The following is a 25,509-nucleotide window of genomic DNA, read 5'->3' on the forward strand; positions in this document are numbered from 1 at the left end:
GGGTGGGGCTGAGTGAAGATCCTTGTGGCACGCCGCAGATGACTTCAGTGGCTTCTGACTTAAACAGTGGGAGGCGGACTCTATGAGTTCTTCCGGCCAGGAACAAGGTGATCCAGTCCAGTGCTTTTCCTTGGATTCCGATGTTGTTGAGGCGTTGTATAAGGGTGCTGTGGCAGACTGTGTCGAAGGCTGCGGAGAGGTCGAGGAGGATGAGGGCGACTGTGTCTCCATTGTCCAGTAGTGTTCGAATGTCATCTGTTGCTGCGATGAGTGCGGTCTCAGTACTGTGTTTGGCTCGGAAGCCGGACTGTGAGGAGTCGAGGGATTTGTGGGTTTCGAGGAAGGCGGCGAGCTGGTTGTTGACGGCTTTCTCGATGACTTTGGCCGGGAAAGGTAGGAGCGAGATGGGGCGGTAGTTTTTGAGATCGGTGGGGTCTGCTGTGGGTTTTTTCAGAAGGGCGCTGAGTTCCGCGTGTTTCCAGCTTTCCGGGAAGGTGGCGGAGTTGAGGGAGCAGTTGATGACGTCTCGGAGGTGGGGTGCTATGATGGAGTCAGCTTTGTTGAAGATGTGGTGGGGACATGGGTCTGTGGGGGATCCAGAGTGGATGGAGTTCATCAGGCGAATGGTGTCCTCAGTGGAAATTGGGTTCCAGTGGTAAAGGATGTTCAAAGGGGGTTTATGTTCAGAAGTAGGTTGGGTGGGTTGGTTTCCGGATTGGTTGTCGAAGCTGTTGTGGATGTTTGCGATTTTGTCGTGGAAGAATGAAGCTAGGGAGTCGCAAAGGATTTGAGAGGGAGTGATGTCGTTGGAGTTGGCGGTGGGGTTGGTAAACTCTTTGACGATGTTGAATAGTTCCTTGCTGTTGTGGGCGTTGTTGTCTAGTCTGTCTTTGAATGCGGATTTCTTGGCAGTCCGGATCAGTTGGTGGTGTAAACGGGTGGCGTTTTTGAAGGCGTCCCTGGTGCTAGTGTTTGGGTCTTTTTTCCAGGCTTTCTCAAGGGAGCGACAGAGTTTCTTGGATTTCTTAAGGTCATCGTTGAACCAGGGGGCGTTTTTGCTGCCTAGCTTGATTTGACGTTTTTTCACGGGTGCTAGGTTGTCGGCGCTGTTGGTTAGCCATTGTGTGAGGTTAATGGCTGCTTGGTTAGGGTTCGACGTATAGGCAGGGGAGTTTTGAAGAAGCGATGTGGAGATCTGGTCGATTGTGATTTTTTTCCAGTTTCTTCGCAGAGTAGGCTGAGGGTGGTTGTGGATTGTGGTCTTTTTGTAAGTAAAGTGAACGCAGCTGTGGTCCGTCCAATGGAGAGCTGTGGTGTGATTGAATGAGATGTGTTTGCTGGAGGTGAAGATAGGTTCGAGTGTATGTCCAGCGTTGTGGGTGGGGGTGTTTACTAGCTGTTTGAGTCCAAGGTTGGCTAGATTGACCAGAAGGGTGGTGGTGTTGCTGTCGTTGCTCTTTTCCAGGTGGAAATTGAGGTCTCCCAGTAGAATGTAGTCCTCGGAGGGGAGGGCGTGTGGGGTGATGAAGTCAGTGATGTCTTCACTGAATTGTGCACGGGGTTCTGGTGGCCTGTAGAGGAGTGTGCCTCTGAGTGTGGTCTTGGGGTCGGTGTGGATCTGGAAGTGGAGGTGTTCGGCTATAGCAAGGTTGATGTCTGAGTAGGTTGAGATGCGGATGGAGTTCTTATGGACGATGGCGATGCCTCCTCCTGTTTGGTTGGTGCGGTCTTTTCGGATGATCTTGCAGCCTTCCGGGATGGCTATGGTGATGTCTGGAGCTGACGAGGCATTCATCCAGGTTTCTGTCAGGAAGGCGACGTCCGGAGCAATGGTGTCTAGTAGATTCCAAAGGTCGATGGCGTGTCTGTGGACCGAGCGGGTGTTGAGCAGGATGCAATTTAGGTGGTTAGTGTCGGATCTCTCTTTGGTGTTTGTGGATGTGGTGTGTGTCTTGGTGCAGTCGAACTTGCAGGAGTGGCATGTGAAGGGTCCATGGATGTGTCCTGGTGCAGCTTGGTGGCAGTTTGGTGGACGGCCGGGGTTGAGGGCCGTGAGGGTTGCGGCGTCGTATGTTATGCGGGGGAGCTGGGAATTTGCGGGGGCCAGGGGCTCTGGCGCTGGGCGCAGTCCAGGCGCGGACGGGCGTAGATGGGCTTACCTTTGGCGCACCTTCGGCACGGCCGCAGCGCGTGGACGCTGCGCGTTGGGACATCTGTCATAAATGGATAGTGGAGGGGGGCGGAGCGTGGGCGGGTCAGCTGGGAGGAGGCACGGGCTCACGGAGGGACGAACCTTCTTCAGTCCATGCTCTATTTTACATCTGCTATTTCTTTCCATTTCTTTATTAATATTTATTTTCAATCAGGAGTTACAAGACTGCCAGAGAGTTATTTTTACCCTTTGTGGAGTTTCTCCCTAACTGAAGCCCTATTCGGGGGACACTTGGCACCTTTCATGTGTACCGTCTACTCGACTGGGAGGAGTTGCTTTGTCATCTGGAGCTCAAGTAGTGGCCTTTACAGACCTTTTCACCTTCCAATCTTTGATCGAGAGCCTCCTTCAGGCATAGAAATAACCTTCAGCAGACTCGCACAATGTACCCACAACACCCTCATACAGGACTACCCCCAAAACACTTACAAAGCTAACTAAATCGCAGACAGACCTCAGCCAAACCTTCACAAAGCTCTCAAAAGACCCTCACACAGTACCAACATACTCAAACGCAAACCTCCGAACCCTCACATGTAACCTCAGACCATCTGATAATCAGCTAGAAGAACCACACAGAGCCACTACCAAAACCTCATACAGACCCCTACATACATATCACCTACATAACCTCCAACAGACTCACAAATAGACCCCCAAGACTCTCAAAATACCATTACACAACTCCACAACAAAAACCCAAATAGTCCCCGGCAGAACAGAACAGACCAACCAACATCCCCATCCATTTCTTCTACTCCTTTTACTTTGTCCCTCCTGACAGCAATATAAGCCCATTAATGCCTCAAATTTTGACGGCCATGTGACTACTTATGACAAATAATGCAGTTTTCCACAACACCAAAAATATATATGTCCTTAATACAGTACCTGGTCCATGCCAGCTGGCCAGGTGGCAGGGAGCCTGCCCGCAGGGCTAGCCATCTCCATGTTCAGCAGCAAGTTGGCTATGGCAACGCCGGCAGCTTGGGCTGGGAAGAAACACTCTATGATGGCATGGACCCCCTCGCTGTGCTTGGCCCAAGTGATGTCCAGTGGCCCGGCGTTGAACAGCAGGAGGATGGTGGGCCGCCCGTCAGCTGGGGGACAGAGAACAACGAAGGTGACATACGCCAAAGATGCATGGGATGGCATTTCTAATCTCACCCGCACAGTGACAGAGAAAATGACATGTCCTGTGGAGGTGGCTACAATTTGGATGTTTTACTTCCTCAAATGTCCTAACTTCGAAGCTTTGCGTGCACAACAAAAGTGGGCAAGGAAAAGGGGGCAGATCACATAAGAAAATACGAAATAATTGAGTTTAGAAGGTAAACACATTTATAGCCATGGAACTGCCATACGCATCACCTATAGTGGCTTCGGCAATGAAGTGGTTAATTTAGAGGGAAAGTTCTGAACAAAGATAGCTGTAGAGGACAGAGAGGTTCCATTAGCTGGAGAACGAAGACAGGCAATTATTACATGCAGTGTTTATAAAATGTGTTAAAACCAATGGCAGCAAGAGAGGGCAGTACTAAGACATTAAGCTGGAAGCCACAAACAAAATGCTAAATTAAAAGTTACAAAGCGTAGATCAAATACAATCGACTACCCTGTGTCACGATCCTATATCATCAAAGACATCAAAGAGGTCAGGTGATCCGATAAACCGTAAGGATGCAGGCCAAGGGATTTGTAAATGTCACCAGAACCTCGGAATGGCATCACACAGGACAATGTATCCATCCCACTCATATGTCCTTTTTATGGTTCTTTTTCACATTTCCAGCAGTAGAAACCCTGGGATTTTCCAGCATTACATAAACCTGGAAGACTACTGGGTTTCAAGCCATTGTCAAGGTTGTAATAAATCCTATCAATCGTGCATGCTGCCAGCTTCCCTGGGCGAGCTCAGGGCAGCAGGTATTTAGCCGTGCACATACAGACTGTCCTTGTGCTACATAAAGATCTTCTGGATTATACAGAATATGCAACTATTAAGCACTAAAAGGTACATTCGACGACATTTTGCTTGGTTTACTATTGCACAGTGTAGACTACAGAAAACAAAAGCCCCTGAAATGAACTCTTTGTCTATGCTGAAAGTGTGTGACCAGAGCATAGCTCAAACAGTAGACCACTTGGAGGTCTCAGGGCAACCCTTGCAGGTATGTTGTTTGAATGGCACTCCCAGGTAAGTTGATGGTGCTTACAGATACAGCTGAGAAAAGATCGGCCTCTAATAACACATAGGGCCTTCTTTATGAAAACGGTTGCATCACTGCGTGAAAACAGCGATGCAACAGTTTTCACTGTGCCCTCCTTGAGACAGGATGGATGTGCCATATTTAATGTATGGCGCTCCATGTCGTAAGGAGTTACAGATATGTCGGTATTTCTGACGTATACGTAGGCGCAAAAGTGACGCATTGCTGGGGAGAGTCTGAAAACAGAACAACTCCAGCAATGGGGCTTGCTCCATGTGAAAGGGCCTGCATCAGTCTTACGCCTGGTGTGAGGTAGGCATAAGATATTGATGCAGTAGCGTCCTAGAAGTGGCGCACTGAAATCTTATAGATTTCAATGCGCCAATTCTACATGGCTTTTTGCGCGGTAACGCCCAACCCTCATACATTATACCAGACGCTGGTATAATGTGGCGCAAGGGTGTACAAAGTGATGCAGCTACCTAGATGCATCACTTGGTAAATAGGGCGCAAAGTGGCGCATTTTTTACGCCGCTGGTGTGTCACAAAAAGTGACACAACGGAAGTGCAAAAGTGTTGCAAGGCCTTATAGATAAGGCCTATAGTTGTGAATGGGCTTTATGAACTCTGCCAATGATTTTTGAGGCTTGGAGATAACACCTGGATTTTAATTCAGAAATTGGCATCAGAAAATAAAATAGTCTCTACATTTTCACACGTATGTGTATCGGACATGAATATCCAACAAGTAAAGTGATAGTTTTAGAATTGTGATTTCTTCAAACTCAATTTTAGGAAATTATAGAGTAGAACTCAATGAAATCAATGTAAATATCTTGAGAGAATACATCAGTGGGTTTGGGTGCGTTGGGAGAAATACCACATTCACAGTGATCCAGTAGGAACGGTTTGTGAATGAACTGCTGTACAATGTTTTGACAAATTCTGGATCCTAGCTTTTGTCCTTAGTTCTCAGCTCCTCAAGTTGTGTCAGCGAGTAAGTCAATGGTGGTTGGGGACTCCATTCTGGACACAGTGCACACTGTGCTTCTTCATTGATTTGAATGAATGACTATATGAATGAATAAATAATGATTGTATGGGGCACAATTAAGAAATGAAACATCACTAGGTGCTAGATGCTGTTTAAAGGAGAGGAGTCATGTGGCATAGAATAGGTGGGCTCTCAGTCTGTGGACATCCATTGGCAGGAAGCATATTCATCAAGCATTGACAAAGCCAACGTCTGACTTACGTAAAATAAGCACACAGTGGTGTAACTGAACAGGTTACTTACCTTAAGTAACGCTTTTTCTGGTAGGCACTATCAACCACAGATTCCTCACCTTTTGAATACTTCCTCAGGCGTCAGAATGGATCTGGAAATGTTTGAGCAGTACCTCTGTGAGCAGTCAGAAGGTGCCGTGTGGCTCCACACTGATGCCATTCTGCTCTGGTAATGGCGTGCGGAGGCAATATATAAGCGCCACCCCCTCATGCTGATGTCAATTCTTTTGAGGCTGTCCGCGCCTGCGGACGCAGAGCTCCAAAATTAAATGCACTGTTAAGAGTCCTAGACTTGGGACCTTTTTTAATGGATAGAGACCAATTCTCAGAACGGGGAGATTGGGGGTGGGGGAGGGAGAGGCAGTGAGAAATCTGTGGTTAGATGACGTCTCTACCAGAAAGAGCAAACACAATACCTATTTGCAGTTGGATTGGCGAGTTTGACTCGAGGTAAAAAGCCCCTTGAAACCAAGTGGGAAAATGCCCCTCTCAGAGAACCTGGCTGTCCAGACAGTAATGCTTCATGAACGTATAGAGGGATGCCCATGTAGCCGCCTGACAGGAACCTAGCATGCTACTCAGTGTTAGAAGCCTAGGCTCTGGTGGTATGAGCCCTTAACCCTTGCAGGGGCAGCTTCTTGGTCAATGTGTAGCAGATCTCAATACAAACCACAATACAGGGAGAGATGGTCCGTTTATGCACAGCTTTGCCCTTTTTCGTTCCTGCCAGCCAGCCCCACAAAAAGCTGATCATCTACTTGGCGTTCTGTGGTATGATGATGTAAAAGCTTAACACTCTTTTGAGGTTAGGCGATGGAGTCTCCCTTCTCCTTAGAGGGGTGAGGCAGAGAATAGGATGCCAACAAGGTGATGGTTTGACTGACGTGGAATGACACCACTACTTTTAAAAAGAACAATGTCAAATTCTGCAGAACTAGTGAGTCTGGGAAGAAGGTTGTGTATGGAGGGGTGACACCAAGAGCGTGGAGCTCACTCATCTTAGGTGCGGATGTTATGGCAACTAGAAACACTGTCTTGCGTGTGAGAAGCAGCAAAGGAGGCTATACAGTGGCTGAAAGAGAGTGCACACCAAATATGCAAGAAACCGGTTAAGATCCTACCATGGCATAATGAAGGGAGCAGGAGGGAGCAAATGCTGGGGTCCTTTGAAAAAAATACATCACAACAAGTGATGTAAATAATGAGGGCTGTTCCCATAGCCGTAAAAAGGCCAAAAGAGCCGAAAGGTTGCCTTTAACCAAAGTCTTGCTGTGAGAGGGGCGAGAACAAACAAAAGAACATCAGATGACTTGGCCTGGAGGGGGTCAATCTGTTGTGTGCCTCACCAAACCACAAAACTGTCCCAGCAACAGGTGTATACAGTTTTTGTCTAGGGACGCCTGGCTGCTAAGATGACATCATCCACTTCGTGAGGGAGGTCAAATGTGTACAGCTGTTGCCACTCAATCCCCAGGAATGAAAGTGGAAATTGCGGAGGCCTGTGTATAAGACCCTGCTCCATTGCTGTGACAGCTGATCCTCCCGGAGGAGTAGCCTGATGTAAGGACAGATGCTCATGCCCGGGAGCTCTGAATACTGAACTCTCCATGCCCAACCCAGGGCTACTAGGATGAATTGGGCCGGTTTGTTTCTCATCTTCTTCTGAACTCAGGGCCGTATAGGTATCGGCGGGAAGGCATACAAAATTCCTGAGTCCCTTCATAGGCAGAACGTGTCTCAGTGAGAGATATCTTGGGAACTCCAACCCACAGAACTGCTGACATTGCGCATTCTCTGCAGTGACAAGCAGATTGAGCCCAAGACTCTCCCCAAGAGTGGATGAGAACTTTTGACAACTCTGTGTGTGGTTGCAACTGGTGATCTGCTAGGTGTCAATGGCCGAGTTTGTCCACCCTGGTATTCAAAGATCAAACCAGGTGGGTCACAGTCAGGAAGATTCTTTGATGGTCCAGCCATTTCCAGAGGTAGAACACCTCCTGGCACAGGCTCCACAATCCCACCCAACCCTGTTTGTTACGGTATCAGATTGCAGTGGTCTTGTACATGAGGACCTTCACCAGCCTTCCCCTGATGGATGGTAGGAAGGCTTTAAAAGCCTAGTGGATGGCTCTCTTTCAGAAGGTTGATGTGGATCCGGGCCTCTGATCTCCAGCTCTCCCAAGTGGCTATGATGTGATTGTAAATCACCGTCAGCTCTGGGTGGGGTAGGGAGAGGTGTCTGCTGCTGACTCAATTGCAGTTGTGCAACCACCACCGCATGTCTTTTGCAGTCTCCTCCAAGTGACTGGATAGGTCCCATTGATGTTGGCCACACTGAGACTTCAGATCCTACTGCTGAGTCTACATATGCCATCTGGAGTATGTCACCAGCAGGATGCAGGAAGCCATCAGTCTCAGCAGATCCAGAGTCAACGTCATTAAAATCCTCGGCCAAGGCTGAAAGATCAGGACAATAGCCTGAATCTCCTGGACTCTACTCTCTGGGGGAAAAGGCACTAAACCGGACTGTGTTCAGAACGGCCGAAATGCAAGATAGCCTTTGATAAGGAACCAGGTGTGACTTTGACACATTGATATTGAACCCTAAAGATGTCCAGCGGTTTGCTGTGGTCTGTAGGTGGGTAGCAATTGGCTGGGGTAAGCCCCCCTCCAGTAGCTAGTCATCAAAGTAGGGAAAGACTTGGGCCCATGACCTCCGAAGATGTACTGCCATCACTGCCTCACTTTTGTGAATACCCGAGCTGTGCTGGAGAGACCAAGGTGGACTACAGTGAACTGAAAAAGCTGCTATCTCACTATGAACGGCAGATAGGGATTGTGGGCCTGCAGGATGGGGATGTGTAAATAAGACACCTGCAGGTCCAATACTTCTATTCAGTTCCCTGGGTCAGGAATAGACAAGACCTGGGCCAAGATGAGCATCTTGAATTTGTCCTTCCCGAGAAAGGTGTTGAGAGTGTGCAGGTCGATATTAGGACGGAGGCTTCAGTTTTTCTTCGGCACCAGGAAGTAGCGGGATTAGCAACCACAACCCACTACTGAAAGGCTTGAAATTCCTTCGTAAGATGGGCAGATGGACCTCCATCATGTGTTCTGAGGACAGTGGAATGTGCAGCAGGGTGGCCAGGAAGGGTAGTGAATACCCATCGCAGGCAATTTGCAGAATCTCTCTGTCCAAAGTTATCGCCTTCCAGCATGGTAAAAATCATTGGATCCTGCCTTCAACCGGTTGTCCTTGCTCTACAAAGGGCATTCTAAAGGGGTTAGGCAAGTGGAACTACGGGGGAAATGGTGGGGTGACTGGCACATTGACCATGACCATGCGGGTCAGTGTGTGCCATGCCCTTGGCCACAAAACAGTTGGGAACCCAGATGAGGCTGAACTAACTGTCCATAAAGGGCCCCCCCTGCCAGAGCCCCAGAAGAATTGAAAAGACAGATGTGGTTGGCGTAGAGGAGACAACATGTCCAAACAGTGCACTGTGGCCCTGCTTTCTTGAAGTGCTCCAGAGCAGACTTTACTTTATCCTCAAAAAGGAGAGTTTCATCAAAGGGCATGCCCATAAGGGACAACTGGACAACTCCCAATGTGAGCCAAGCATGGCGACAGATGGCACCCAATGAGACCCATGGTATACAGCCACAATGGATTGTAATTTAGCGGCATCATAGACCACTTGTGTAGCCTGTGTCAGTACAGGATGAACGTCTTCCGAAACACCTGGAAGGACCTAAGCAACAGAATCCCAGAGAGTGTGAGAATATGGGCCCAAAAGGCAACTGGCATTGACCGGCTGGAGAGCCAAACTTATGAAAGAAAACACCCTCTTCCCAAAGATGTTCACTTTTTTAGATTAGATTCCCTATACAGCGAAGTAGTCAGGAAGGCATTCAGGCTTGTCCAACTGGTGGAGGCTTGCACCACTAAGCACTCAGCGGAGGGGTGCTGAATCAAAATAAGAGGGTTTGCTGGGGGCAGGATGATGGTACCGCACAATTTGTTGATTTACATGGGGACCAGAACAGAATTTAACCGAGGACCATGAGGGAGTGCTGGTAAGGGCCTCATTAAAAGTTTACAGGGGCTCAGTATTGGTTTGTCTTGGCTCAAGAACTTTGGTCAGCACATTGGTTTTAACCTCCAAGGTGGAGAACTGAAGTCGAGAACTTTGGCCACCCCCCACATGACCATAGTGAAGGAGGCACTATCCTTAGTTGCAGGGCCTGGGGATGAGCCTAGGCCTTCATTGGGACAAAATGTCTAGGCAACTAGCATCCTGCAGGTCCTCATACCAGTGTTCTTCTAGGTAGGGTTAAACAAATGTATTGCCCTCGTCAGACTCCTTATCAGATTTGTACCAAACAAGTTATGCTAAACTGCTCAGATGGAGCGGGCAAAAGCTACAGCTCAATGGACTCTGAGCATGCAAGGTGGTGCTGACTTGGAGTCAGGGAGCACAATAAGATGTGCTGCATTCTCTAGCGTTGACAGAGTCGGCACCGGTGTTGATGATCCAGTAACTGGCGTGGGCTCTGGAGCCAGATGTGGAATCGGCAAAGTTGCTTGTGTAGGTCTGGTGGCAGGAACAGAAGGTCAACTGGCGCTGAGAGCAGACCCGCCGGCAGTATCCCAGATGGAGGACTTTTCAGCTCTGTGTGGCCCGCAGGCGCACCAGAGGGAGCCAGAAGGGATCCAAAAAGTCCCAAGATGCCATGTTGAACTCTTTGATCTGTATTGGAGTTGCAGATTGCCCCGGACACTTGGGTTGCACCAGGACATGTTTTAGGATTTGATCAAGAGTCTTGTACTTCTGAGCAGTCTTGGACTTGCCCAAAGTGTGATGACGATCTACCTCAGGACCGCCTTACGCACCTGGAACAGGAGAGGAACCGACCTTTAGACTTGGACTGGTCCTTTTAAAAAAAAAAAAATCTTTTTATTGACAATTTTTACATAATAAATGCATTCCCACCCTCCCCACCCCCCCTTTCCCTGACCAAGAACATGTCAAAAATAGATAAATAAACAGCTTATATATACATACAACAGAAATTAATCCAGTATGATATACTTTACCATAAGGATAAAAAGAAATAAAGATGAAGATAATACTATATACACAAAATACAATCATGTAGGTCTCTGGATCCACAATAACATTGGTGACCAAATCCGCATGCCCATTAATCTTTTTTTAGCACCTTTGTTTTTATAAATTGCAACTTCCAGGCTACAAGTGGCTAATAGCCTAGACCTCCATTGTTGAAATGCGGGTGGATCAGGATCTAACCAGGCTGAGGCAATAGTAAGTCGAAGTATAGCCATGGCCACGAATATTAAGCCCTGAGAATTTGTCTGTAATTCACGATTTGCTACCCCCAGCATGATTTCCTCCGTTGAGATTTCAATTCTTGTTTGACAAACTTCTGATAGAAATTCAGAGATGTCATTAATCAGCTTAGTCAGCGTGTTGCAAGTGGCAAATATATGTATAATATTCGTCCCGTATAGTGCACAACGAGGACATGTTGTTCCCTTCCCTGTTCCCCATTTAGCAATTTTCTTAGGGGTGTAATATAGGAAGAAGAAGGTTTTTTTTTTTATTTATTTTTTATTTTTTTTGGTGTTCAAACTACTTTATTGATAAGAGCACACAAGGATACACAGCTTGAGATGCCTACAACCCGGAGGCCGGCAGCAATAGTGGAGCAACAATACACAGCCTTGTAGCCGGCATCCCGGGGGCCCGGCGGCATATCACAGATAGAAAGCTTCTCACAACGCCGTCCGGCGGGGCAGGCCAAGGAAGGATGTGCTGCAGTCGAACAGGTTTTGTGTGAGCAAGAAGAGAATCTCACTCCTAATTTTTTGTAACGGGTAGAACAAGGAAAAGAAAAAGAGAAAACCCCAACTTCTCAACGAGATTACGTATGTGCGATGGTGTATTACAGTGCAATAACAACGTGTTGTAGTGGTGTAGTGTGGTGGTTCTGCTAGGCGCCAGTGCGCGGGGCGGTGAATGTCCCGGGTTCAAGGACCTAAGGCATCGGTAGTCCGTGGAGTGGCAGTGCAGGGCTGCCAGTGGTATGCAGGACAGCACTCTCCAGATGGAGGGGGGGACATCTCGTGGCTCGTCGGAAGGAGAAGATGGCCGCAGGAAGGGGAGGCGGGGGGGGCGGTGCCGTGGAGGCTAGTGCCACACGTTCCGTGAGGAGACTGCAGGGGGCATAGGGGTCCCATAGATAGTGGAAAACAGCATGCGTCGTGTATAGCCAGGTAGTAATAAGGCGAGCAAAATTGCTAATGGGATTGAGAAGCAATGAGCCCATCGCCCGACGTTGCGTCATCGTCCGAGCGTTTGAGCAAGTAGTGCACCAGTGGGTCCCAAACATTCCTGGGCCTACTCGTGAGAGGCAGTAATTCAGAAAAGGTGTTGTGCTGATCTTGGCAATATGTTAAGTCAGTTAGCCAATCCTTGAACTTGGGCGCTCTGCCTCTGCTCCAGCGGCAGGCGACACGTCGCTTGGCTAGGAGGAATGCAATATCGACGAATTTTCTGCTTGCCTTGGATATGTGCTTTGTGTATCCAAGGATGGTCACCAAAGGATCAGCGGGAATTTCCTCTTCCACCATCTGCACAACAGCCTCGATGACCTGACGCCAGTAGTCAGCAACTTGGGGGCAGGACCATGCTAGGTGGAGAAAGTCAGCGTGGTCTGCACGACACCGTTCACAGCGATCACTATCGGCTAGCCCGAATCTGTATTTCCGGACCGGCGTGTAGTAGACCCTCTGCAGGTATTTATAATGTATTATTTTCAACCTGCAACTGGCAGAGATGCGGGAAGTCAATGTGCAGCAGTATTGCCATTGGTCGTCCGAGACCTCTGTGTCAAGTTCCGCCGACCAGCGCAGTCTGGCAGCAGAGACCGGTAAGGGAGCAGCTCCCCGATATTGGCAGTAGAGCCCAGAGACCAAATGGGCCCCATCTGGAGATTCCAGGAGGTGGTGTAGCGGAGGCAAGGTCGCTGGTTCAGCAGGGTAATCCGGAAGGATGTCCCGCATCCCCGCGCGCAGTCGTATATAGTAAAACAGCTCAAGGGGTGTGGGGGCATGCGAGTGGAAGAAAAGATCCGCTGTTTTGAAAAGTCCGTTGTGGAACAGGTCGCCCCAGAAGGAGACGTGAAGTTTGCTACAGAGCTGCCGGAACCCCATTTCCGATAGCAAGGCAAGGTTCGGATGATAGGCCAGAGGAAGCTTAGGAGAGTAGGGCAGCGCGCAGAGGAGCCGCCGGGCGAGTCGCCGCCACGCGTCCAGGGTGCAGGAGACCGAGGTATTTGCCGTAGAGATGGAATTCTCGGAACAGTGCATCAGACCGTTCAATGGAAGTGGGTGTGCAATCCAATCCTCCACTGCTATGTGTGGCATGAAGGGGGTAGGAGCCATCCAATGGTAGGCAAAATGCGCTTGTGCGCACAGGTAGTACGCCTCGAAATCAGGGATGTCGAAGCCGCCTTGGTCGTAGGGAAGGGTCAACGTGGACCACTTTAGCCGGGGAGATTTGCCACCCCAAAAGAGTCTACGTAGTTCGGCGCGGAGTGTCCTGAAAAAGAAAGCCCCTGGGTAATAGGGGATATTGAGGAAAAAATACAGAAAGCGGGGCAATATCACCATTTTAATGAGGGAGGCTCTGCCAGCCATTGAGAGCGGCATCGTGATCCACCTGTCGACAGAAGCGGCCAGTTTAGTCATGGCCACTCCATAATTGGAGCGAAGTGTCTCATCTTTATCCCGTGCTACACGAATCCCCAAATAGCGCAGATCATCCTGGCACCACACCAACGGATAATCCAATGGGAAAGCACTAACCGCGTCAGTAAGGGGAAAAAATTGTGATTTGGTCCAGTTAATATGAACACCTGATAGTCCACCGAACAGGACGAATTCACGGAGTAGGGGGTTAAGGTGTAGCTCCGGGTACTTGACATACAGTGTGATGTCATCCGCATAGAGGAACACATCGATTTGCCGCTGCAAGCATTGAATCGCTCCCTCACGGTGTAATTGACGCAGGCGGCATGCTAGTGGTTCGACCGCAATAGCAAATAATAGGGGTGAGAGCGGGCACCCCTGGCGAGTACCTCTTGTAAGACTGATAGGTGACGATAGCTTCCCATTGATCAGCACTCTCGCCGTGGGGTCCGTGTAGAGGAGGCGTACCCAGGCCAAGAACAGTTTAGGGAACCCCATGCGTCCCAGAACCGAGAAGAGGTAGGGCCACTCGACGGAGTCGAACGCCTTGGTGGCGTCAAGGAACACAGCCGCCACTGGGATATCAGGGTGGACAGAGCGTAGCAGGGAAAACAGGGTGCGTAAGTTATGGGAAGTAGATCTGCCAGCCACGAAGCCAGATTGGTCGGGCAGGACGATTCTAGTCATTAGCAGTGAGAGTCTCGTGGCGAGTACTTTAGCAAGGATCTTCACATCACAATTTAGAAGGGAAAGTGGGCGGTAAGAGTCGCAGGAAGTAGGGGCCTTGCCAGGTTTCAGAAGGGAGGTGATAACCACTTCGCGCATAGATCGAGGCAGCTTGCCGTCAGCCAACGATTCAGTAAAGACTTCATTAAGCACGGGTGCCATAATATCAATATAAGCTTTGTAGAATTCGGCTGGGATGCCATCGAGCCCTGGAGCCTTCCCATTCTGTAGGGACATAATGGCCTCGCGAACTTCCTCGAGTTCAAAAGGCGCCGCCAGGAACTCCCTATCGCCATCGCTGAGCCAGCAGAGCGCCACGTCATTCAAATAGTCAGCATATGGAGCATCCGCTTCTGCCTTGGAAGTGTATAGTGTAGAGTAATGTGCCGTGAATGTAGTCAGTATCTCATCCGATTCCCTAGTGACAGTGCCAGTTTCATCAGTAAGTTCTAATATGGTATTGTGCTCTCGTGGCGCATGCGTGAGTGAGGCTAGCACCTTGCCAGGCCTATCCCCCTCGCAGTATTTCCGGGCCACCCAGTGTTTGCCCCGGTATTTCGCCTCCCTGGCAGCCTCCTCCTCATACTTGGATAGTGTGTCCCTAAAGGACGCCTGTAGGTGTGGGTCATCACTCGCCACCATTCGGAGCTCTAGAGCACGCAACTCACTTTCCAATGTGGTAATGGTACGCAGAATATCCCGCAGGACCCCATGGCTCTTGGAAATGCAGAAGCCCCGAATAGTTACTTTGAATGCCTCCCATATGTGTTCCACTGATTCTACTGAACCCTTGTTTCTAGGGAAGAAGTCCCTGATCTCCTCCCCCAACTCTGTACGAAAAAGCTCGTCAAGGAGCGTATCTGGGCTCAGCCTCCACTGCGGTCTCGGACTATCCCACCCAGGAGTACGGAACTGTAGTCTAACGGGGCTGTGATCCGAATAGGTTGTAGGCAGATGGTCGACCACCAACAGGCCCCCAGTGACGTCCCGGGTTACCAAAAAATAATCCAAGCGCGCCCAGGTCCCGGTGTGATGTGTAAAGTGCGTGCCCTCCCGCCCGTGGGGATGTATCTGTCGCCAGGCATCCAATAGTCCACCCTCCTCCATCACTCCTTCTAAAACCTCCCTAGCTCGGGGCTTGTAAGAGTTAACCCCATCTGCCCTATCTAGTGAGGGCACTAGGGCCAGATTAAAATCACCTCCCCAAATGACATGCCGTGCACCAATGGAAACGATTTTGCCCCACAGTGTGGAAAAAAAAACAGGTGAGTCAACATTCGGTGCATACATTGAGACAAATAGATAGGTGTCATGTCCCACTCTCCCCCACAACAAAACATATCTTCCCTCTTTATCCGCCACCTCACCCATGCGAAGGAAGGGTACACCACGGGCGACAAGAATCGCCACACCTCTGGCATAAGACGAATAAGAGGAGAAAGCGCGGGTACCCGCCCATTTCTGTCCAAACGGGGCGTCCCTGCGCACGGGCAAGTGTGTCTCTTGTAGCAGAGCTACTTGTACATGGTGTCTATTCAGGTAGGCGACAACATTCCTGCATTTCCGAGCATCGTTCAACCCCCGAACATTCCATGAAAGGCATGTCAATCGCGCAGTCGAATTTACCGCAGCCATGAGTACATCGACAACAAAGAAGAAGGCGCCCAATCGGGCCAAAGCATAATATCATACCCGCACCAGAAGCGCCAGGCTCCACACCACATCAATATATGCAAACACATTCCATGCATCAGTAACCTCATGAAGTCCGATCTCCCCCCACCCACCCCAGCATCCCAAACATGCCAGCAGCCATGAAATCCCCAAAAACTTCCCCCCCTCATCCCCCTCCCCCCCAACTCCAGAGTGGCAAATAGCCAAACATGCAATAGATCAGCGGGGAATACCCAACTAGGGATCATCCAAAGGTACGTGCTGCAACGATCCGGCCCATAGCTCCAGACTGTACCGCCCTCGGTGGAGACTAGGGCCGAGAAAGCGGTCCTTGGTATACGTTACCACGGGGGGTGCGCAGTCCAGGAAGTCCGATCCTCGTGATTCTGCCGAACCACCAAATGGGGAGCCAGCGCCGACCAGCAAAGAAGTACATAGTTGTCTGAGGCCGAGAGTCATGAAGGCAATTAATCCTCTTGACGTTCAGGAGGCAAGTCGTCGATCTCTAGTCCGTCGTCAGGTGCCTGGTTGTCTCTGCGTGCTCTCCGGCTGGACTTAAAGTAATCCTCGGCTTTCTGCGGGTTAGTGAAGAAGCGTGGTTTGCCCTGGTGAGTAACCCTCAGTTTTGCCGGATACAAAAGTGCATAGTCTATCTGGGCTTCCCTCAGTTTCTTTTTTATCGGAAGGAATTTGCGCCTTTCATCCTGAACCATCGGTGTAAAATCAGGATAGATGGAAAAGGTGATGCCTTCATACCTCAGCGACCTCTGTGTCCGGGCTGCTCGAAGGGCCGTGTCGCGGTCTCGGTAATTCAGAAGTCGAGCGATTATGGGTCTCGGTGGCAGGCCAGGCTGGGGCATAGGCGCCAGTGATCGATGAGCCCTCTCCACTATGAACTGGGAGGAGAAGGCATCCTCCCCGATAGATCCCTTGAGCAATTTCTCCACATAGAGTTCCATTCTACCTGTGGCAGTGGATTCCGGCACATTGGTAATGCGAATGTTATTGCGGCGGCTCCGCGCTTCCAAGTCCTCATTCTTCGCCGCAATTATGCAGAGGAGGTTATCCATTCTCGCTAGCTGTGTCGCGTGGGTCGTGGTGACATCGGTGTTGTCGGAGATCCTTTGTTCCGCAGTTGTAAGGCGTTCCTCATGGCAATCCACTTTATGGACCAAGGCGTCCAGCCGGGCCGTGACTCCATCCACCTTCTCCACCACGGTAGCGAATCCCTGCCGCATTTCCAGTAGCAGGTTAGCAATATCCGCAGCAGGGGCATCAGGCGGAGCAGGCTGCGGGGGTGGCTCACTGGGACCCGGGCGCGTCTGCGTCGATGTGTGGCCCTTACGAGTGCTGTCAAAGCTCAGTTTGGGCTGACGAGCGTCAGGACGCCCCATGGCGGAATCTCCAAGCAGGTGAGGGCCCAGATAGGGTGGTAGAGGCAGTGGAAGTCAAGCGGGCGGGCAGCAACCAGCTGCACACCAGGGGTGTCTCAAGGCCGGAGCCCAGCAGCAACACAAGGAGCGTGCAGTGTCACAAGCAGCGCCCCACGGCCAGCAATTGTTTTATGGCAGCAGTCGCCCACCGCGCCTCCAGCAGCAGCCCTAGGTACCTGTTAGGCAATGTCAGCGTTGAAGCACCAGTCCTTGTGCCAAGCCTCCGGATCAACTTCAGGAGTCGCGACCCACCAGCCGTTAGAAGGCGCAATGCAGTCTGCCAGGCAGCCCCATGGGGGAAGGGCAGTCAGGCCACTCGACAGCAGCCATCCACGCTGCCAATGTACGAAGGATCCGTGGCGCCCCGTGGGAAAGGAGCGTCGTCAGTGGCAAGGGGACTCCTCTCAAGTGCAGCAGCCTCGCCTCCCCAACGCTGTAGCCGGCTGCCGAGTCCGGCATGTAGCAGCACGCAGCTCCGGGTCCGCAGCGACAGCGGGGACCGGCACGGCCGTCAGCAAGGCAGCAGCCGTCCCGCTGGAAACAGGTCGCACTCCGTGTCGGCAAAGCCGTACTCAGAAGGATGCCAAGCAGAGGACGGTAGGTGCCGCTCACCCTCTCGACCTGCACAGTATTCCGGTCCGGAGGGGTGAGGCAGGCAGGGTGGTTGTGCGGCCTGGGCGCCTCGTGGCGGACCCCGGAGTCGCGTAGCTGTAGTGGCCGGGCTCCCTCTCCAGTGTGCACCAGGGCAGGCGTCGAGCAATCTGCAGAAGCTCGTATCTCTGGCTCCGAGCCTCACAGCCGCCCCAAACTTCGACCGAGTGCAGAGAGCACTCTTGTGATGCAGGAACCGGGCTTCTGGGGGTAACACGGCACCCCGTGGCAGCAGATCAGTGTAGGATCAATATCCAAGGAGCGGGAGCTGCAGGTCTAGGCAGCCATTCCGCAAGCGCGCCCTCTAGCGCCCCCAGGAAGAAGAAGGTTTTATAAAATTGCGCCTGTAGCTTTATCGACATTAATGAATTTAGCGCAAACTCATATGCTATGCGGGGGATATTGGAATGTACTCCTAGTTGTTCCTGCCAAAGGTGTGCTTCCTCTTCTATCACCGGTATGGCTATATTGGGCCGCCTTACGCACCTGGAACAGGAGAAGAACCGACCTTTAGACTTGGACTTGGACTGGTCCTAACATTATGTCTTCCAATGATTGGCAATGTATAACTTCATCTTGCAGTCCGAAAAGTCGTTCAGATATTATGACGTGCAGTCACTGCAGGCCTTAGGGTTGTGGCTCGACTCCAGGGACCATAGGCTTACTGATGTTAATCCATCACAGACATTTGTTTGAGACAGTCCTTACAGGGTTTAGAACCTGTTGATTTGGGGGGTAACATTTCCCTTTCATACTGTATAACTTTGAGATAAATAGGTCTTGAGAGAGAAGAGAGATAGCTCTGGATCTGCATCTGGTGGTGCTTAAATAGATGAACCGACCGCAGTGTGGAGAAGTAGCACCTATATTGGCTTTGCACATCATTTCCAGAGCAGAACAGCATCAGTGCGAGCCACCCAGTGCCAACGGATAGCATGCAGTGGTCCTGCTCAAAAGTTTTCTGGATCCTTTCTCATGCCGGGGGAAGTATTCAAAAGGTGAGGAATCTACAGTTAGAAACCTCTATCAGAAATTCCATGCATTCTAAAATATGAAGCAGAGAGTTTCATAATGTATGCAATCTAAACATCAGAAATATGCTGTGGCTCTGTATCTGCAATTTCAAACTCATTGCCACATAGTAAAAATAGGAATGCCTTCTTTTTTGTGTTCTCCCTACTCATCAAAACTTCCTCTTTCCTCTTTATATTGACTTCTTTCCTCACTTGCATTTTTAGGTCTGTCTTCACAGTGCAGCTGACTGAATAACATTTTGTTACACATTTCTTTTAAATAGAGTGGGCTTTGGCATCACACAGTGGTATTTGTCTGTGCCATCATCACAAAATAAAATGATGGACGGAGTGTTGAAACATATCAAACACTCCTCCCCAGTCACAGATATGGGTTTAGTCCATTGTTATTTTGCACGCCACATCACCCCAGTTTGGGCCCAGCCACATGCAAATCAGACTTGACCCTGCACCCCATGATAAAAGTCCACCCTGATATCCCGAAACCGGTTGCAGGATGCTTACTTCTGGTCAGTTCGGGCTGGACTGTTGCCATGGAGAGCAGGGTCAATACTGAAAATTTGAGAGGTGGGTGGGTCAGATCTCTGGCACAGTTACATCCACATATTCATAAACCAACAACTAAAAATGATACCAGCAATTCTCTCATTATTATTAACAGTAACAACAACATTATTGTTACCAGATGGTGATGTTGATGATAATAATACCATTTAAAATAAAATTAGGAAGAAAAATTATAATAACTAATGTAACAGTAATTATAGTTCTAAAAATAGTAACAATAATATTTATAAAGTAATTAACCATGCTACAACAATTAATAATGGAAAGAGTGACAATATAAAGAGCAGTCATGAACAAGAACAACGCTACTATTACAAATAATAATAATAAGGTTAAACAGGGGGGCGTGGCCAAGACCTTGATGGAGTAGGACGTGTGCGGCTCGAGCTCCGTCCTCCAGGGTCGGTCTAGGGCTATTTTCAGCACTTACCTGCGTGGGGGCACAGCCTCAGCCCCCTCCTGCATGAGCCCATAGCCCGCTGCAGCTTTTGGATGGTGTGCGGGGACTCCGGTGGCGAGGATCGTCTCGAGGCGGAGAAGACGGCTCGCTGAAACGATCCCTCCCGCCATCTCGCCTGAGGTCGCGGGATCGCTCTTTATCTGCCAGCGAGCCTGAGGACCGGCCTGCACTGGGTGTGGGGGTGGGGGTGTTGCTGAGGTGTATCCTCCTGTCCCGCCGCCACCATTCCTGATGGCAGTCTGTGCTTGGTGATCGGAGCGGCTCTGGGGGCTCCCTGAGACGGCAGAGGGAGACGGCCGCGGGGACTTTGACCACCATTTTGTTGGAGTCGGAGGGGCCTCTGTCCCCTCCTGCATTGGCCCACAGCGGCCTTCGGATGGTGCGTGGGGACTTCGGTGCTGAGGATCGCCCAGAGACGTAGGAGGCGGCCCACTGCAGCGATCCCACCCACCGTTTAGCCTGAGGTCGCGGGTTCGCTCTCCATCTGCCAGCGAGCCTGAGGACGGGCCTGCACTGAGTGTGGGGGTGTTGCTGGGGTCTGTGCTCCTGTCCCATCACACAGCTCCTGACGGCGGCCGCGCTTGGTGGTCGGGGCGGCTCTGGGGGCTCCCTGAGACAGCAGAGGCAGACGGCCGAGGAGACTTTTCCCACCGTTTAGCTGGAGTTGAAAGAGTACTTCCCCCCCTGCCGAGGGCCTGAATCCTGCCCACTGCGCGACTGGAGTGCGGGAGTAGCTGGGGTAAGTCTTCTTGCCCTGCGATCCCCAATCCTGCTACCGAGCTACACCGGGGGACCTGCGCAGTAGTGAAGGATCGGCGGCAGCCCTTCAGGACGGCTGGCGCGGACCCTGGTAGCAGGTGCCTGTCTGGGCTCAGCAGCTTTACCTGGTCGCCCACCGGATCGGTTGGAGGTGCGGAAAATCTTGTGATGAGGAGTGACTGGTTCTGCACCTGTCACACTTGGTGGTGCTTCCCTGCTGCACGCCCCCTGGACAGTTGTGGTAGTGGGGGGGGGGCACATGGCTTCCTTAGGCATCTCTGCTGGCGCTGAAGCCTGGGTAGTCCTGTGAACCATTTCTTGCTCCGTCCATCACCACCCCCTTTTGTACCGCTTTTGGCCGCCGTAAGTGTGGCAGGGTATGCTCAGACGTGAGTCCCTTGCTCACTTTGCCACTGGATTCAAGCAAGCCGGGCTGAAGACGGCTGGAATGCCAGAAACCGGTCCTCGGAAGCTTGTTTCCGGTCCAGGGAAGACATGGCTTGGCAGTTCGAGCTGGACTGTTCCCATGAGGCACAGGGTCAGACTGATTTGCATATAGCCATGTCTGAACTGGGGTGGCAGAGTGGGCTAAAGAACGGTGATGGATTAAACCCAGATCTTTTGACTGGGTGTGAGTGTTTGATTGATTCAGATGCTCCGCCCATCACCACCCCCTTTTGTACCGCCATTTCTTGCTGCGCCACGAGGATATTCTTCTTCAGGCTGCTCGGGTCCTGATCTGCATTCTCCGCTCCCCCGCCTCTAGCCTTGTAATTTCGGGAGCTTCTCCGCCTTTATTACGGTGCTATTGCAGTACAGCCTGCGCGTTTGGTCTGGGCCCGGAGTGACGAAGGGTTCGGGACGCGTGCAGGGGGCTGCGACGAGCTTTTACAAGGGGAGGAGTGAAACTGCCCTCTACTGTTGCCCCTGTCCCCCGACAGTGATTCTGCAACATCTATTCCTTGCCTTGATTTTTCTAAGACTGGGTTACATACGAGACTGGATTAATAAACACCTGCACTGACCTAGGCCCTGGCCTACTATCTCATCTCGCACCAAAGCTATCCTCTAAGGCCTTGGCCTGCTGTAAGGGGGGACAAAACGCCTGCAAGTGGTCAGTCTGAGAACCCTAGCTAGTGACTGAAGTGACAAGAGACCTGGGCCCCTGCTGTACTTGGTGTCTGTGCCCGGACCTGGAGTGTAGAAGGGCCCGGGCACCCCCTTTGCCTAATCCCCGGGGCTCCGAGTTCTCATCGGGCCTTACATGGCCTGACCACCCACTCTGTTAGTGCTAAATAGAGAACCAAACTCTTGAGATCTCTGGTGAGGCCGCCTGGTCTGCCCATCGTAATTGCCGTGCCTTCCCTCTAGTCTATTAGTGAATAGCTGCTTGATGCTTCACTGGGCATTGGACGGACTTGACCCTGGTTGGTGGTACTCTCATCTGCAACCCCTACTCTTGACCTGTCCTACTGTGTGGGCGGAGGAACGTCCTGGCTGGCTGCAGGAGAGCACTTTTCCAGGCAGTGCCTCCTCCACCAGAGCTATGACCAAACCCAGAACTGGGAAATCCGCGGCACAACCAACGTCCAAAGACACGTTGGTGGCGGACTTGTGGAATAAACGCACCCGACGCCCCCGCAGGAGGCTGTCACGATGGCCACTAAGCTGGAGGAGGCTGAGCAAGGCCCTATCACGCAGGTTCAACTTTTTCAAGAAGTAAAATCCGAGATTTCCTCTCAGAAGGTGGAGGTCAAGACTTGTCTTACAGACATTTGGCGCGATATAACTGAACTCGGCACTAGAGTGGACGACTTGGAACGCACCCTCGATTCACGCACGGAAAATCAGGAGGAGCTCTGGCGCCGAGTCTCAGCACTGGAAGAGCAAAATATAGAGCTACAAATTAAGCAGGAGGCCGCCGGAACAACCTCTGCATCCGGGGTTGCCGCAGGGAGCGGGAGGGGAGGACATAATGACCTATGTCGCAGACCTTCTCCAAGCAGTCAAGGGAGATGACGACTCTTCACCTCCAAATTTGGACCGCGCGCATCAGGTCGCCCCCCCCCCCGTGAGGGAACACCAGCCTGGTTCCTGACATCCTGACCAGGGTTCATTTCTTTACAGAGAAGGAGGCAAACCTCCGGGCTTCTCTAGCAACTGAGAACCTGGTCTATGAAGGGCAGAGCATTCAAATTTTTCAGGATCTTCCCCCCTCGCCCTGCGCTGCCGTAGGGATTTCAAACCAGTCACTGATAAACTGAAAGAATCCAATATTAAATAACAGTGGGGCACCCTTTTGCTCTGATTTTCCACTGGGAAGTGAAACGTAGATCCTTGCGATCCCGTAAGGAGGCTCTTCAATTGCTTCGCATTTCCCTAGGCTCTCAGCCCTCCTCTCCCACACCTGCCGACTTGGAATCCCGGATTTCTCTCCGCCCTGAATGGTCAAAGGTGCAGCCCCCTGTAGACTCTCCAAAGCCAACGCATCCACCCTTCAAGTATAAAAAAATCATCCACCACTTTAAAGCAATGGAGGCTTCACAATCCTCGACTGGGGGAGGTCCGCGGTCCGCCCCCCCCCCTTACTGGCTCCGGTGTTGGGGTCTGATTCATTGTTATATGCATTTTCATTGAGTTTTGAGGGACATTCCCCTCCTACCCTGCTGATGTAGTCCTGCTCTTTTATATGGCCACTTGTTCTAGTGAGCACGGTTACAATAATCTGTTTAACTACGATGTAGGCTTACTTAGCTGTATATTACTATGGAAGCTTTACACATGTTGCGCACCCTCTGTGTTCTATACACTCATGTCTGTAGCTATCAGTTCCTGATGCTCTCTCTCACCTCATGTTCTTAACTACACACCCCGTTGAGGAATCTTGGAAACACCCATGAGTAGGCCCCTGTACCTCCACACTGTTAGGAAAGCGAGCCGACCACTGGAGGACGGACGCGGACCATTCGGTGCAATTCCATGATCCACCCCACCATTTCCTTAGTCTCCAAGAGGAGCGACTCCCTCAGAGCCACCCTGGTATCCACCATTGGGCTGCTCCTGGACTGGAATGGTCCTTTTTAGCCCAGTTGGCCTTTCTGTAGGTTGGTATTCTTTCTTCTCTCAGCCTGCCTCTTTACTATTCTTTCTTTTCTCTTCACTTTTTCCGTCTGGGCTCCCGGGGGAGGGACCATGCTCGACCACTTAGCTCAGCTCCTTGGCCAGCACCCGGGGGAACAGATGAGGGAGTCCTACTTCTTCTTTGTTGGGGCAGGCTCATGCACTTTCCCCATTCTACATTGCAATTCTTGCGTGCACCTAGGCCCCAGAGTCTAGCGGGAGAGAGATGTGATCTGCATCCTTGCCTTCGCGGGTCCTCATCCATAATGACAAATGGCTCATCTTAAATGTCTCTATTTGAATGTTAAAGGCCTAAACGCCCCGAACAAGAGGAGGCAAATCTGGAGCTATCTACTATTACAAGACCCAGACATAATCTTTCTCCAAGAAACCCATCTCTTACGTACTGACACTTCGCGCATGGCTCGCCCTAAGTTTCCTATGCAATTCTGGGCCTATTGACGAACTAAGATGGCCGTTTTTTTAAGGCAGCTCTTCCCATGCAGGTCACATGCACCAGAAGGGATAAAGAGGGTCGGTTACTCAAGCTGGGGGTCATACTGCAGGGCAAGTCGCTTACCTTGCTTAACGTATACGGCGAACCAAGCGTAGGATGCTTTTCCCCGTGACCTATTTCGGAACCAGCTCTCTCGTGAAACTAACCCCATCATTCACGGAGGCCATTTGGATTTGGTATGGGACTCCAGTTGAGATCGCACCACCTTTCCTTACCAGGGAACAGGGGCTATGTCTGCAGGGCTCAAACGTGATATAGACGCTCTGGGACTCATAGATGCCTGGTGTTATCGGGAACCGGAAGCACAGGACCATACTTTTTATTCCCATGTCCACCGCTCCTACTCTCTTATTTCTTTCTATCCCAATCGTTCATTCGCTCTTTGAACTCTGCAGTGACTTTGGGCATAACCATCTCAGACCATGCCCACTTAGAAATCGCCCTATCTGGTGTGTGTACATACCCGGGCTCTCTCCCACAGTGGCGCCTCCCCCGGCATGTCCTCCGGGACCATGTTGATGTGGCGGAATTAAGACAGGCTATACAATCATATTTTGCTACCAATGATCTCCCAGGAACCCACAACCACATTTTGTGGGACACTTTTAGAGCTTCGATCAGGGGTACTATTACTTCCAACTCTATAGCTCGCAGGCGGGAAGCCCGCTTAGTAGAAGATAACCTTGCCCGTGACATTAAATCCTTGGAGCAACAAAGTTGTAATGTGCCCTCTTTTTCAATGCATAAGAGGCTTGACTCATTTCAGGGCCAGCTCAAAGCTCTTCGTGTGAACAAAGTGGAGCATTCCCTCTTGGCACTAAAGCAAATATTTTATGGAGGGGGTAAGGTGGGTTCACTGCTAGTGTGTCGCCTCCGTCTTCAGGTTTCCCGTTGCCACATCCCTAAGATTGCCTTGCCAAGAGGGGGGAAGGGTTATTTCAGAACGAGCTAAACATCTGGAATTTAATTTGTTTCCAATTTGTATAATCAGGGAGATAGCAGTGTGGAACAGATAGACCCCTTTCTGGCAGCCTGTCGTTGGACACCTTTACTTCCCTTTTATAAGCAGCAGCTGGAGGAACCCA

General features: G+C 50.8%; 1 protein-coding gene across 4 annotated transcripts in view; it reads right to left on the reverse strand.

The window, feature by feature from the left end:
* The window catches only part of LOC147731446 (uncharacterized), a 170,003-nt gene that overhangs the window by 5,328 nt on the left and 139,166 nt on the right, over window positions 1-25,509 (reverse strand). For all 4 annotated transcript variants that reach the window (XM_086956486.1, XM_086956488.1, XM_086956489.1 and 1 more), the window contains one exon: window positions 3,104-3,312. In XM_086956486.1, the coding sequence (XP_086812612.1) occupies window positions 3,104-3,312 (209 nt within the window). The remainder of the gene's footprint in view (window positions 1-3,103; window positions 3,313-25,509) is intronic.

This window comes from Lissotriton vulgaris, chromosome 2_1, assembly GCF_964263255.1.
Source record: "Lissotriton vulgaris chromosome 2_1, aLisVul1.2, whole genome shotgun sequence".
Taxonomy (NCBI): domain Eukaryota; kingdom Metazoa; phylum Chordata; class Amphibia; order Caudata; family Salamandridae; genus Lissotriton; species Lissotriton vulgaris.